This window comes from Hipposideros armiger, unplaced genomic scaffold (assembly GCF_001890085.2).
Source record: "Hipposideros armiger isolate ML-2016 unplaced genomic scaffold, ASM189008v1 scaffold_616, whole genome shotgun sequence".
Classification (NCBI taxonomy): domain Eukaryota; kingdom Metazoa; phylum Chordata; class Mammalia; order Chiroptera; family Hipposideridae; genus Hipposideros; species Hipposideros armiger.
Genome location: NW_017731966.1, coordinates 194,782 through 210,104, shown reverse-complemented (window position 1 = coordinate 210,104; position 15,323 = coordinate 194,782). Strand labels below are relative to the sequence as shown.

Here is a 15,323-nt window from a genome sequence, read left to right as displayed (position 1 = left end):
TACCACTGGGTTGGGGATTATGAGATTTACGTGGGAGAGAGAACATTTCCTACTTGAAGGAATGGACAGTCTCTAGTTAAGGAGGCAAAATTTATTTACAGAGAATAAATAGTCCAGGGAATATGTAAGCCAGTGGGTCATCAAATGTCACAAATGAGTGATGAGTTGTAAGGGTTTAGCGATGAGGGAAGTCAGCTCAAGTTTTTACTTAGAAGGCTAGCATGAAGGTTTTGATAGGTGGGGAATTGCATTAGCAAGTCTCAGAGGGGTCATGAGCAAGCCAGGTTTTTGTTTTGGGAACCAGGGAAGAGATCTGGCTGGATTGCAGGGTCTTGCTTGGAGGGCGATATAATTATAGCAACTGTCAATTTGTTGCTTAGTATGTGTGGGGCGTCTTGTTCAAGGCTTTTCACATATTATTTCATAATTATGGGTATTACGTGCATTTTAAAATTGAGGTCCAGAGATGTTAAATGTATTGCCAAAGTCACAGCATTAAGTATCAGATCTACAGTAGAATCTGAATTTAGGATTGCCTGATTTATCTTGACCACTTAATTTATCATCTAAACCAGGACATTTTAAGAATAAAAGGGAATACTGGTAATGATTAGGCTAGAACAACAGGTTCTGTCCGGGCAACCAAGACTGTCTGGGAAATCCAAAATATATGTTTGGTCACACTAACTCCAAAGCCTGTGTTTGCTTTGATTTTAATTGGAAGGATAGGGTCACATTACAGATAGTTTTAATGATAACATACAAGGGGTTGTAAACTAATTAATCTGACAGCTCTGAATAGAATGGAATGGAGTAGAAGATTCGAGAGGGAGGCCAAAGGAATAATTTGTAGGTGACTTCACTAAAAGTAGGTTAGATGTGATGAAAACCTGAGTTGGATGATAGAGTGTGAGGAAAGTAAGATTGTTTATAATAAAAAATTTCAAATCTATCCCAAACTGGAAAATTATCATACCATGAATTCTCCATATGCCAGTTGCCATGTTGAAAAAATTACCTGGTTTTGTCTTGTTTCCTCTAGTCTCTTTTTTTCTTAACATATTTTTTTTTTGCTAGAACTCATACGTAACATCATTTCGCCTTCTGCCTCAATGTGAATTTCTAAACAATATGGACATTTTTTGTTACCCACAATGTTATTATCAACCTACCAAAATTAATACTAATTTTTTACTGTTAATTTTCATTAGTAAGTTTAATATCCACATTTCCTCAATTATCTTTTTACTGATTCCTTTCTTCCTTTGAATCAGAATTCCAACAAGGAAGAAAGAAACCACAAAACATTGTGAGTCTCCAAAACTGAGTCCAAAAGTTTTGAGCTTAATAAACAGGAAAATAGCTTAACTGGCTAAATTGTGTATTGGAAGTAAGTACAGTTTGGAAAAAAATGTTTGGAAAAGTTTATAGAGGCGGGAAAAAATTCAGGAACTTTTTTCCTTCAAGATTTTTCTTTTGAGTAATTTAAAGTCTTTAGAAATGTTATAAGGATAGTACAAATGAACACCTCTATATCCTTTACCTAGCTTTATCAATTATTAATATTTTGCCATACCACTAAATATGTATGTCACCATGCATCTCATAAGAATAAGTCATAAGTCTTCTACATAATCACATGCAAGGATGACACTGAGGACATTTAACATTAAGATAACACTTTTATTTAATATACAGTTTATATTTTTCAAAATTTTCTACTAATGTTTTCTATACTTTTATTCCCTAGATCCAATTAAGAATCCTGCTTTGCCTGTGTCAATTTAATCTCCTCTAATCTAGAACAGTTCCCTAGCCCCCCTGTTTTTTTCTTTATAACATACAAAATGTTTTTGAAGAGCTTAAACCATTTTTCCCCAAAAATGTCTCTCAATTTTGAAATTTTCTTAATTTCTCAGGATCAAATTCAAATCAAATATTTTGTCTGGGGTACTACACAAATGCCCACTCAGTGGATCACATCAGGAGGTTATTGATGTCAATTTGTCCCATTATTGGAGAAATTAAGTTTGATGATTTGGTTAAGGTAGTATTTTCCAGATCTTTCCATATGCTGTCCTGTTCCCCAACAATCTTTTGCCTAGTGCTTTTAGCATCCATAGATTATTCTTGCTCTAATAAATCATCACTGTGGTGTTTATAAAATGGTAATGTTCTATCATTTCTTTCTCCAATTTGTTAGTAGTCTTCCTGCTATATCAGAAATATTCCAGTACCACGTTATGGGAATGGGGTTTCCCAAGAATTCAGTCAGTGGTGATTTTGTGAGTAGCCCGAACAGAGCTGAAGGATTTGGATTCTGAGGGAGTTCAGTGAATGTTACGTTTCTACATACAGATGTAGAATTAGGGAAGGGAGCCCTGTGCTTCTCCAATTACTGAGGAGGCTTTATTGAGCCTGGGGTTCTCAGTGGGGGCCCCCTGAGTGCTGAGCTCTCATAAAGCATTCCTTTTCATCTCCTGGCTACAGGTTTTCTGATCCCATAGCTAATAATCTCTTATATATGCCTATAGACAGAGATCCAACAAAAGTTGGTTTGTTTTGTGTTTAAATTGAAAGAATTTAATAGCCTTTGGGCATTTCATTCTCTTTCTCTTCATTTGGGGCTGTGTTTTGTGACACTTAGGAAGTTTATGTCGGAGAGATTCAAAGCAAATAAGCAGATGTCGTGTTTGTATTGGGTTTGGGAAGCTGTCTTTGGGGGGCCACTGAGCTCTTACTAATCCCAGTCTCATTCTGAGATTCTAACTCTGCTTTCATCCCTGCCATGAGGAATAACTGGAAGATCGTGTTAAAATGCTGGGCTCACTGAACCAGAGTCAGGAGTCAGTTCCCAGCTTACTTGCTTCCAGAAAAATAATTTTGTGCCCAGTGTGGGTCTAGTTTTGATCACAAAGGGGCAGAACCTTGTATGGAGCCTGAACTCCCAAAGCACATCCGGTGAGGCCTTGCATCCCACTCGACCCCTGCCCAAACCAATGCCCCCCACTCAGCATCTTATGACATAAAAATCAGCTCATTTTGAGCTCCGCGAAGGTTTGACACACAGTAGGTGCATCCTTATCAAGAGTGATGGAGATTTAGAGTTTATAGGGAACTCAGAGATAATCATTTGTTACTGGCCTCCCACTACTCAACAGAATCTTACTGATAAGATAGCTTAACATTTACGAATGAGGAAACTGAGGCACAGAGCGGTTAAGTGACTTGCGAAAGCCAACATAGCCATTCAGTGGCAGGGCTGGAATTCTCTGTTCTTAACCACTATGCTAATGGCCTATCTTTGCTCATCTCCCACCTTGGATTTTTCATTGAAGCAGTGCCAATTATGTGTAGCTCCTTAAACCAGTCATGTTATCTGCACATATAACTGCACATTCTGTTCCTTTTCCCTGAAGCTTCTTCCTTTCACTTAATAATTGGGTACATTTCTATTCCTCTTTTAAGACAGTCCAAATATCACCTGCTCCGGTAAGCCTTCCTTTCTCCCCACAACTCCCCTAACCTAGCCCGCTGACATTGAACGTTGCATGGCCGCGTCTTCCCACATAGCACACCTACTTCTTTTTATTTATGTATCCGCCATACCAGTGGACTGTTTGTGGCATCCCAGTAGACGATGAGCCCATTAGCAGCATGGATTGTAACTTTTCATCTCTGTATCTTATCACCCAGTACCGGGTTGGGACATATTTGTGCCTATTAAATATTTTTGTAAATGTAGTTTGACCATGTTATTATGCATATGAGAAAACTTAGGCCCCAAGAAAGTAAAGGACGTACTAAATATAATGGAGCCAGTAAATGGAGAACTGGGACTAAGACCAAAGTCTCTCATCTCTCAGCTTTAATCTCTTACTTGCCATTAATAGATGTTTTGCTAAGATTTATCCAGGATTGAGAAGCCCAGAGAGCTATCTTTTCATAAACTGCCACCACAGCTGCCACCATCACCACCGTCAGCACCACCATCCCCCTCCTCCACCACTTGGGGGCATTTATTTTGTGTAAAGTACAATTCTGAGTGCTTTACACATATTATTTATATTGCTTAGAATAGTCCTGCAGTCAGTATTATTACCCTATTTTACAGATGAGGAAATGGAAGCATAGAGAATTCATGCCAATGGCCCACGTCCTCCACATGTCCACAGATGGCGAGCCTGGACCTGCAATCCTAATCCATACAGGGTTGCATAGTGGAAAGAGCGCAGGCTTTGGCATTAAAAGGATCCTGAGTTTGCACTTCTGCCCCACCATTTATTAACTGAGTGATCTTCTGCATCTTACCGAGCTTTCCTGAGCCCCAGCTTCCACATTTGCAAATGGGAGTGACACTGCTTCCCTTCAGACCTCTTTGGGAGTTCTGCTAGATGGCCACTGGCCACCTCACATCATTCACAACCTCTTTGATAAGTTCACAAGTAGCAATTTGCTTTCTCTCCAATTTACAGATGAAGAAACAGAGGCCCGGAGAGTTTCTGGGCCCATATACAAGTCAGTCACAGAGCTTCTAAGCACTGCAGGCAGCCACTTTTTTTAGAACCTGACTGATTCTAAATCTCGTGCTTTTCCTGCTCTGCCACACGGCCCAAAGCACTAAACTCCGTAGGTTGTTCATGGTGCCCAATTAATACTCTTCACTTCCCCTCCCTTTCCTCTGAATTGCTCTGAGTAAGTTAAAATGAAAGGCGAGAAATAAACTCCATATGTTGGAGACTTGGACAGAGCAGGACCAGTTATTATAATTCTTAGAGAATTGCCACTGGGCTGAATTACGGTTAAAAAAAAAAAAAAGGAACCGTTTAAGGAGAGGAAAGCCCTCTTATTCAACATGATTATGACTGGTGGTTGGCTAGAGTTGGTAAATACAGGGAATCCTAAAAATTATATATACTTTTCTTAAGCATTTTATTTTACCCTGAATTATAAATATTAATCCCCTTAACAATTTTGTTTTAAAGTTTCTGTCTGAAATTTCTAACATCTGGATTATCTCTGAGTCTGATTCTATTGTATCCTGTCTTCACAATGGGTTATTTTCTTTCTTTTTTATTTTGCATGTGTGTGTGTGTCTTGTGATTTTTTTTATTGAACGCTGAATACCATCTGTAGAACTGTAGAAATTGGGGTGAATATACCTGGATTGGACATGCATCCTCTCCCGTCAGGCTGTTAGTATGGGAGCTTGAGTCCCTCTGGTCAGCACTTGAGCTAGATTGAGTCAGTTTGTTGCCACCATCACCTTCAGCGGACCACAGCTTAAATTCCTTCGACAGTGAACTGCAGCCACCTTGTGCGTAGTGTGCGGCCCGGCATGCTGGAGGATTTCACTCAGTGTTCCTGTTCCGCCCTCAGCTTTTAGCAGTCCCTACTCACCTGCGCCACAGAAAGCCCCCTCCTGCTTTTGCTGCTTTCCTCATGATGGAAGCACTTGTCACTTGGTGCCAGATTCATGGTGGGAGGCAACAGGGTGTCTCTGTTTTCCTGGTCCAGCCTCAGGTTTAGGCAGACCCTGTGCCTCTGAGCCTGGGGAGAGGAGTGGGGCTTTCTCAGTATTCCTATACCTCCTCCCATAGCAGCTAAACTGTCCCCTGGAATCTGTGTTGGTCTTGGGGAGGAGAGCTTTCTGCTCTGATCCCAATGGTAGCATGCCTACAAGTGTTTTCCTGTTCTTAAAGTGGAAGGGTTTTGCTTCCACGCTGTGCTCCTGCAACAATGGACCTTTCCCCATGTCCTGCAGGCAGGAGCGTCCCAATCTCTTCCCCACAGGCAGCTTTTGCCTGTACCCCCACCTTAGAAGCAGTGGAGTTTTGCCTTGGCCATGGGGCAGAGAGGGTCCACTGCTTCTCTCCAGTGGCTTTAAGGTTTTTGCTTCACCTGAGAGAAGAAAGGTCTAAGGATGGGGTTCGTGCCTGTCCCCCAGCTACAGCCCATCACCCCTTCATACCCTTGCCATGCAGGGGACATTCTCCAGGCTTTCTCCAGAGACTGCCCCAGTCTCTCTCATAAGCACCCATAGGGGCTTGCAAGCAAATGCAAGGTCCTCCTTGCTTCTGGGACTTCCAGAACCTTCCACACAGACATGCTAGTACCTGAAGAGCTTGTGAACATTTTTGGTGATTTCTTCTTACCTGCTTCAAAGGGGAAATTGTGTTCCTTGTCTCTCCTTGGAAGGACTTGGCGCTCTTTAGAACTGATTGCTTTGCAGCCGCAGCTCTCTGGTGAGCCAAGGAAAAACAACAGTGTCACCTATGACCTGGCTAGTTCTCCCTGCTGGTGGGCGGGACATTCCTCTGCAGATTCCTACCTCCTAAGTCCCCACTGAACAATCTTAATGTCAGGTGAGTGTGAATCTTCTGATAGGAATTTCCCAGGCAGCACAACTTTTATGATTTTCAGTTTGGGTTTTATTCCAGTAACAAGAATTTGTGGTGTAAACTTAGGCTGAATTATTTTTTGCCGTTTTTTTTAACCTGGTTTTCTCTCTTGAGTTTTTCGAGTTGCCTCCCCTACACTGAATCCAACAGCTCCTTTTCTTTTTAAAACATAGCCTCTTTACTGAGTTTTTAAAAGCATTCATCTTAGAATTTATATACATGACAACTTTTGCTTTCTGTAGTCATGCTTTTTCTGTTTACGTAATGTTTAATTAAATCATGTACTTGCAACAAGTACAACTAGCAGAAAGCAGTTTGGGGACAAACACACGAGACTCTTGGAGGACACACAGCTCAGCCGGCACAAGCAGGAGGGGTGGATAGACAACCCCAGGAAAGTTGGTTCTAGTGCATTATTAACAAAACACTGGAAGAGTGTGTTTAGCCTGAAGCAAACACTTCTTGGGACAAACTGGGCTTTTCTAGATGTTGAATATTTAATTATTTCTTTTGCAATCATTATTTATTGGGCAGCATCTAAATTTTTCAGATTTCAGCCACATTTCTTTTCAGGTTTTTTTTTTTTTAAATGACAAATTCTACATGCTGAAATACTCTAAAAGCTCCAGAGCACATATACCCACCCAAGATACGGTAAAATCTGATTACATTTATAAGAAGTAGAATTTTAACTTAATAGTGTTAAGAACTATGTCTTTTTATGATTTTGTGGGGAAGGGAAAAAGTTAGAAGAGGATGTCAATAAAAGTACTTCATTTAAAAAATTTTAAATATTCTTTTAAAAATTAAAAGTGAGCTCAAAGCGTATACAAGGGGGGGAAAAAAGTCCCCCTTCGTCCTGCTGCTAGTGCCTCTTTGTGGTCCCCGGTTGGGAGGAGGCGATTATGGGTATATGAGCCTTCTGTCACACAGAAGAACAAAATGGGGTTTAGTTGATTCACGTTCTCACGGGACTGTGTGTGAGATCGTGTCGAGACCTTGGTAAAGACCAAAAAATGGGATTCAAACCACCTCCTCAAGGCAAACTTTCCTCAATGAACGGCAGAGGCAAAGGCTGTCAACGGAATTACACTTTCCAGGAATGTCTTAGGGAAGGAAACAAACCAAAAAGAATCCACAGATACTTCAGCTGTGTTCCCTGCCCCCTCTCCCTGTATTCACCAGTGCTAGCAATACAGCTGCCCCACCTGGTCCGGGTCCAGGGGCCCCTTGCCAGCTCCCTCCTCACTAGGGAGGCCCTCGGGCCCTGAGCCCTTATCGGAAGCGCAGCTGTGTGGACGATTCCGAGCTCCAGGAGACCCCAGAAGTCTCCCTTCGCTAGTACAGCCTGAGTGCCTGCTTCCTCTGAAGGAATGTGACATGATTTAAAGGCAAGCCAGGCCAGTAACTGGCTTGGCTGCCTGCTGCTTAAGGGTAAAACAAAATCCCAGTGCATGGATCAGTGTGAACCATGGTCAGGAGAAAGCTATGAGGGCCAGACTTGTCCCAGATGTTTGCACAAGGATCGCTTCCTGTGCAGCATTTTCCTGGGAGAGAGAGTCAGTGCCATCATTAATTCTGGTACAAGCCCATGTGTGTCAGTCCTTCAGGGAGAAGCCATCAGCTCCAGTCAATTAAAGAGCTGCACAGTCACGTGTTGACAGCTGTAATGAAGTATAAAGCACACCAAGGGTACCTGGGTTGTAGTTTTTTTTTATTCAATTACAGTTGACATTCAATGTTATTGTATACTAGTTTCAGGTGTGTAGTGTAGAGATTAGACATGTATATGATTTATGAAGTGATCCCCCCAGTGATTCTGGTACCCACCGGATTGTACCCACCGGATTGTATTTTATTTTATTTTTTTTTAAGATTTTATTGGGGAGTTGGTGGAGGGAACAGCGCTGGGGAATCAGGGGAAGGGGAACAGATAAGTTGCTGTCCTTTGGTTCTTCAGTCTAGTTGTGGAGGACGTCGCTTCACTGGCCCATGTTGGTATTATCATTGTGCTCTTTCTGGATGAGGCAGATCGGTTGCCAGCCTCTGGACTGCTGCTCACAGCAGCTCTTGGCAGCTCACACCGGCTGCGAGCCACTCACGCTGGCTTATGGCAGCCCACTGCAGCAGAGGCTGCAGCCTACGCCATCGCTGGCGACTCACGGCAGCCCAGCTCCAGGTCGAGCTGTTGTTTACCATCTTAGCTGTAGAGGGCACAGCGTCACTGGCCCTCATGTGGGATCCGAACCAGGGCCCTGCTGCTCAGAGCTGGCGTCCCAAGCCAGCTCTTAACCAGTGTGCCACTCAGCCGGCCCCAGATTGTATTTTAAATAAAGGAAAAGGGGGCTCACCCTCTGGAATACTTGATTATACCCTTGGACGCAGCAGGAATACATTTGGTAAGTTCTAATAAACCCAGATTGGCTTCTAAATGTCCGAAGCATCAATTCCTTCACTGAAAACCAAACCAAAGAGTTTAGTCATGTTGACAGAGGCTTTGGAGGGTAGCATGAAGTGCTTCCTGAAACTGAAGAGTACAGGACGTTTGCTGCATGAAGTGGTTGCAAAAATGCATATCACTAAATTCAGACAGGTGCATGCAGCCACTCCAGCAGAAAATATGCTACTCAGAGGATTTGGTAAACTCCAAAGTCAGAGGCAGTTCCATCCTTTGGGTCCCCAAAATCACTTCTTTGCACTCAGCCTCACCCAAAACAACCAAGGAGTAGGCAGATGGTGTTTATCCCAGTGACAAAGGAGAGCGAACCCATTTAACCAAACAGGGCTGCTGGAAGATGGGCTTCCTAAGTGCATTCTTCAGAGAAGCAACACTTAACCTTGCAACTAACACACTAATTTAGTTCTGTCATTTTCAATGGGAATCTTTCCAAAAGGCGTTTATTTGCCTGCTTTTTAATTCAGCGCACACCAAGCATAAGTCAGTTTTGGGGAGTGGCTAAGGGCCATCTCTCAAGGTTAGCTGTCATCCGAGACGACATGTGGTCCCTGCCCTTGTACTAACTGGGTCACGGTTGTGACCCTTTGCTTTGGCAGGGACTCACATTGGCAGGAGTGGCCATTAATGGTGGAGAGTCTGTCTGATCTGTATGTGACAGGGCTGCTCCGATGTGCTCTGCTCCAACACACTTACTGGGCATCACCATTCTATGGGTAGCAGAACTGGCTTGGCCAGAGTTAAGGTTAGTTTTCTGTGTCCACTTAGCCAGGCTACAGTTCCCAGTGAGTTAATGAAACGCTAACCTAGGTGTTGCAGTGAAAGAATTTTGTAGATGTGGTTAACACCTCCAATTAGTTGACTTTAACTGAAGATTACTTTCAATAGCGTGGATGGGCATCATCCAATCAATTGAAGATTTGAAGAGCAAAAACTGAGATTTCTGGAAGAAGAAGAAATTCTACCTCAAGGCTGTAGCATCTCCTCCTGCCTGAGTTTCCAACCTGCCAGGCTTCTGTAAAGATTTCATCCCCTACAATTCCCTTAAAATTAGTCTTTCTATACGTATTTCTATCTTATCTCTAGCTCAAGCTCTAGCTTTATCTCCATCTCTATTTCTTATAGGTCCTGTTTCTTTGGCGAGCCCTGACTGACACAGGCAGTTATCCTAATGTTTGGGGGTTAGGATAGGGAGGAGTGTATAGGTAGAGAGAAGCCTAGGCCTATCCCCATTCGAATCACTGAAGAATCAAATAAGCCAGGTCCCCTCATATCTTGAGACAGAGTCTATGATCACCGAGTGCTTTCTCTGAAATACTCGTGCTATGTGTAGATGGTATAATTTTGTGAGCCATGATGCCATTTTCATCAACCCTAATCTTATGGCTTGGATATGGGGTGGTTGGCAAAGTCAGCCTTTAAATTAGTGAGGCGCTTCTTTTACCATAGATGCTAACAACTCACCTCCATTCCAGCCAGAGAACTCATACCCAAAAAAAGGACCTCGGCTTCTCATCAAATGATGAGCAAATAGATGTGGATTTATATGCCTTAAGTCTAAGGCATGATTCCCTGCTTTTCTTTTTCAATTAACCTCTCAGGTATCAGAACTGATCACACTTAAGATGCTGATTCAATGCGGATTTAAACATTGTCATGCAAATGAGTTGGCTCCTTAAACATTTTTCTTGATGAAAGGTAAACTAAATCAAATTATCCAAATAACCAGACATTTCTGAATTAGTTTGAATTAACGAGATATATTCCTGTGAATCAGGAATTTCTAAAACACGAAAAGAAAACCCAGTAAACCCAGGTCAATTAGGGAAGACCAGATTTGGCTATCATGAATTACCTCTGTTTGTTATCTAAGATCCCTTCCATTTGGAAGCTCTGGGAGAAATGCTGGGGACGACATACAAATCACGTAAATGTTTATATTTTCACCAACAAACTTTGTGTCTTGATATAAATCTTCGTTCTCCTCCAAAGAGCAGCTGGAGCTGGAAGCTGGTACTCCCCACCCATTTTAATGGCATTCTATGCACGTAACCCTTGGAGAGGGTACCAAGATCTCAAGCCAATTTAGTCTTAATCCCTTTTTGATGCACATTTCCCAGAATAACACTGTAATGTGAGAGCATTTTCTTTAAATATTTTGGCAGCAGAGACATGCCTGAATCCGTGGTTTAAACTGGTTATGAACATGTGTTTTGTAGATTAGGAAAATTCAGTTGGTAGTGAAGCTTTTGAAAGGCTAAAGGACATTTAAGGCAGGCCCGTGGATAACTACCAGGGCTTTGTAGACCCATGAATAAGAGCAGGCAGGATGAGTTTTATCTGAGCTATACTGCATTGCATTTGGCAGTGATTTTTCTGGGTTTAAATGCCTTTTCAAGCATTCTCTTGTATGAATACAGAAATTTCAATCTTTTAAGAAGATAATAGCTTTTAAAATCTCAGTTTACATGAGTGCCAACCTATTGGCTTCACCCAGTCTCAGTCTGCTGTGTGATATGTATCTGTATATCCTCTCCTGTGAAAAATGAGGTAAACCTTTGTTTGGTCAAAGCTGGTAGAATAGGCTACAGATAGAGGGTGCATGTAGCAGGAAAACATTGGGCGTCTCAACTGGTGAAAGCTTTTTCAGTGAGGGTGTCACCATTTTCTATGATAAACAAGCCAGAATTTCAGTGAAAGTGCTTATCTCTCACTGCTCAGTCCAATGTAGGAGTAGGTGGTGGAGTAGAGAGGTCTGGACCCTTGGGCTTGCTCTGTCCAATGGTTCTCCCATTCCTTTGGGCTTCACAATTCTCCATTGGATCCCCCATATTTGGGTGGGAGATGGGTAAAGAGGCCAAGCAGAATGGTCTTCTGGGTGGTTTCAGAAGCCATGGCTGGAAGTGTTGTGCACACACACCTGCCCACATGCCACTGGCCAGTACTCACGTCACGTAGTCTCACCTACCTGCAAGGGCACTGTGGAATCAGGCAGTGGGCCAAAGAAAACGGGGTGACATGGGTTGGGCTGAGCACTCACACTCTGCCACAAGCAGAAGGCCTGGGAAGGACAGAGCACTGAAGGGTGCACGGTACCAGAGAGGAGGTGAAAGAAGGGAACATTTTCATGTGAGCGTATCATATACCAAGCACAGCCCTCAACACTTTCCTTAGGGCAGAATGCGCCTTGCTCTTCCACACCCCATGTAATACCAGCACATCCAAGAAATCACGTTCTTTGAACTGTCTAGGTTTGTGCTTTATCTTGACTTGTCAGGTGTTCCAGTGGGCTTGCCTACCTGCCCCTTGTCCCCTCGGGAATTTGGTCTAGACAGGGGCAAGTGGTCAGATTTACTTTTAAGAGCCTGTGGAAAGTCTTTCATGCCTGGAAAGACACAGAGCTGTGTTCTAATTAATATTTAATTTATTAAAGTTACACATTTACAAGCCTAGTTTCTATGCCTCGAAATCGAACTTGAATATCATTTTAGTCTACTTCTAAAACTAATACTTTTGGTGAAAATCTGAATACTCTCTTTCATTTTGATCAATGTTGATTTAATACATACATTAACAGCTCATGTCATTCTTAGTACAGGGACCCTCCACACCATGTGAGTTTAAGGTGTTGCCACCGACTGTCAAAGGGGGGAACACTATGGGTGACTCCACAGAGAAACACTTAACACTGCTTACACTCTTAATCACATTTCCCAGCAATCACTTTAAGTATCTGTGAGGGCTCACTCTGTGTGTGTGTGTGTGTGTGTGTGTGTGTGTGTGTGTGTGTGTGTGTGTGTGTGAGTTTTGTTAATAAGAGTTCTGAGTGCAAATAACAAATTTAACCTGACATTTAGGGGGAAAAAATGATTCACTCTCTAAAGATTGTTCCTAAAGAAAAACATGTTCTATACATTTTAATCTCCAATTTTAATGCTGAACACCATAATGCTTCTAAGTCTATAACTTCATTTTAGGCTTCATTTGAATAATTCTGTCTTGTTGCATCTGGTTAAAGATATAAGAAAACATCAGGTAGAAAAAAAGCAACAGACTAATTAAAATGACCTGACTATAAAACTGTGGTAAGACTTTTTAAAGAGCCTTTAAAACAAGACAACATAAAATTAGAGCACTTTTGGCAGAAAAAAAAAGTGGCAATGAACAAAATTAACATTTATATAATAAATATGGACAAGTCGTTCTCCCTGTCTGGGCACTCCTTATGCCATATCATTAGTAGATTAGGGAGTCAGAATGGGCAGTGGCTCTTAACCTATGTGAGAATTTGAAAATGTCCCAAGTGAACAGGCACGAAAAAGTCCAATTTTGTATGACATTTCAGGGTTTCATGCACTGTTTAGAGGTGGGAAGGGAGAGATGTCTCATGCGATTCAGAACTCTTGGGTTAGGTTAAATGTAAGGCTCCTTTCATTTGTAAAATATTATATAAATGTGAATTTATTAAAGAATACATTACATTTGTGGTTCCAAATAATTAAGAATTAGCAATTTCAGTGTGACATTTTTACCAGTGACTATTAACAAAGTATGTGTGGCTTGTTGGTCTATATTAAGGTGTATTGTGAGAAACTAAAAATTCTTAAAAATGGTAACCCTCTAATTCTGCCCCTGGCAAAATAGTCAGAAATATTTGTCCTCCAGTCTTTGCTTTAGAGCCTCATTAGCTCAATTATTTACCTACATTAAGAAATAAGAATAATTCTAAGAATGCTATATAAAGGTAATTTGTGAACATATATAGACCTTTATCTTCTAAATATACATTTTATATTTTTTACTGAAAAAATAATCTTGCTATTATTTTGTGGCTTTTTTTTCCCCAGATATTTTAAGGAAAATAATACAAAAGAAGTTTGACCTCTCAACTGATTATGAGAAGGTAATTTTTATTGATGTATTTGTTGCTAAAATAAGCATGAGCAAAATTTTGGTTGACTTGAAAGTAAATCTTTAAACAACTGGTTATTTAATCTGTGAACTTAGTAACCTTTTTTGACTAAGAATTTCTAAAGAATATTGAAACTTTTTATAAATCCAGTTTACAAAAGTTGTGTTTGAAGAAACATTCACCTTTCAAGTTATATGTTATTTAAAAATGAAAATTTCCATAAAGGAAGTGTTTCGCTACCTTTTTAGCTGAGGGTTCAGAGCTCTACCTGCAGTTGGCGCTTGAACAACGTGAGAGTTAGAGGCACCAATGCCCCCACACAATTGAAAATTTGTGTATAATTTTGACTCCCCCTAATCGTAAGTACCAATCGCTGTTGAATGAACTCAAAAAGAATCTGGAGGCTTTGCTATAAATACAATAAGTGAAAAAGATTTATTCATGGGTCTTAAACCTTGCAAACTGGAACATAGCTAGGCAAAACCTAGAAGTGTTCTCAATAAGAGAGAACAGTTCAGAATTGTTACACTAATGTCACATTCTTGAGACTAATAGGTCCTGTCTTAGCCTCTGGATTGGTCAGAGATGATCCTGTAGATCAGGGGTCCACAAACTGTGGCTCGCGAGCCACATGTGGCTCTTTGGGTACAACGTTCCATCTCAAAAGTTGGCCGATCCCTGGAAGAGCCAATCCTGCCCCTCACAACAATTTAAAAATTATTCGAGAGCCATAAATATATTTTTACATAATCACCATTATGTGAATAATATCCTTTGAAAATTTTGTAGGTGAAACTATGGTAGTTTTATTTTCATTTTCAATTTTACTTCAGAGCCACACACTTGTGAGCTGCAGTTTGCTGACCCCTGGGGGCTCTTGCATCTCAAAAGTTTGCTGACCCCTGTTCTAGATGACTGATGGTCTGAATAATGAATGCCAGTTCATCTGAATAAGTGAACTATCTTTCCTTAGTTCCTCAGGGGTTACAGAGGGTTATCTGGAGGTTGATGTACATCCAGGCATTGACACTGGACTTGAAAGTTCAAAAGTTTAAGTTCCAGGCGGTTAACATAAGAATACAATTGTTTCCTCATACCTCAACCTATTTGATTTTAGTAATTCAGCAGCTTGACTATAGTGACTCCATTTCATTTCTTCACCCTATTCCTCATAGCCGACTGTTGGCCTTACCGATAACATAAACAGTTGATTAGCACGTATTTTGTATGTTATATGTATTATATACTGTATTCTTACAATATAAAGTAAGCTAGAGAAAAACGTTTTCAAGAAAATCATAAGGAAGAGAAAATACATTTACAGTACTATGCGTATTGATTGAAAAAAAATCTGCATAGAAGTAGACCTATGTCGGCCAAACCCATGTTGTCTAAGGGTCAACTGTGCAACTGTTTGAACAGCCCTAGAAACAAGGATGGGCACTTTGTTTTAAAAGATAGTTTGTTGGGCCGGCCGAGTGGCGCGATGGTTAAGAACTCGCTTGGGATGCCAGAGGGCCCCGGTTCGGATCCCACATATGAGGGCCAGTGACAC

The 15,323-nt window shown here is 41.3% G+C and overlaps 1 protein-coding gene across 9 annotated transcripts in view; it reads left to right on the top strand.

Annotated features, from left to right (window-relative positions):
• Positions 1 to 15,323, top strand: part of PROM1 (prominin 1) — a 103,272-nt gene that overhangs the window by 32,219 nt on the left and 55,730 nt on the right. For 7 of the 9 annotated variants that reach the window (XM_019625139.1, XM_019625138.1, XM_019625133.1 and 4 more), the window contains one exon: positions 13,704 to 13,759. The exons of the other annotated variants lie outside the window; for them this stretch is intronic. In XM_019625139.1, coding sequence (XP_019480684.1) covers positions 13,704 to 13,759 — 56 coding nt within the window. The remainder of the gene's footprint in view (positions 1 to 13,703; positions 13,760 to 15,323) is intronic. 9 annotated transcript variants of the gene reach the window in all.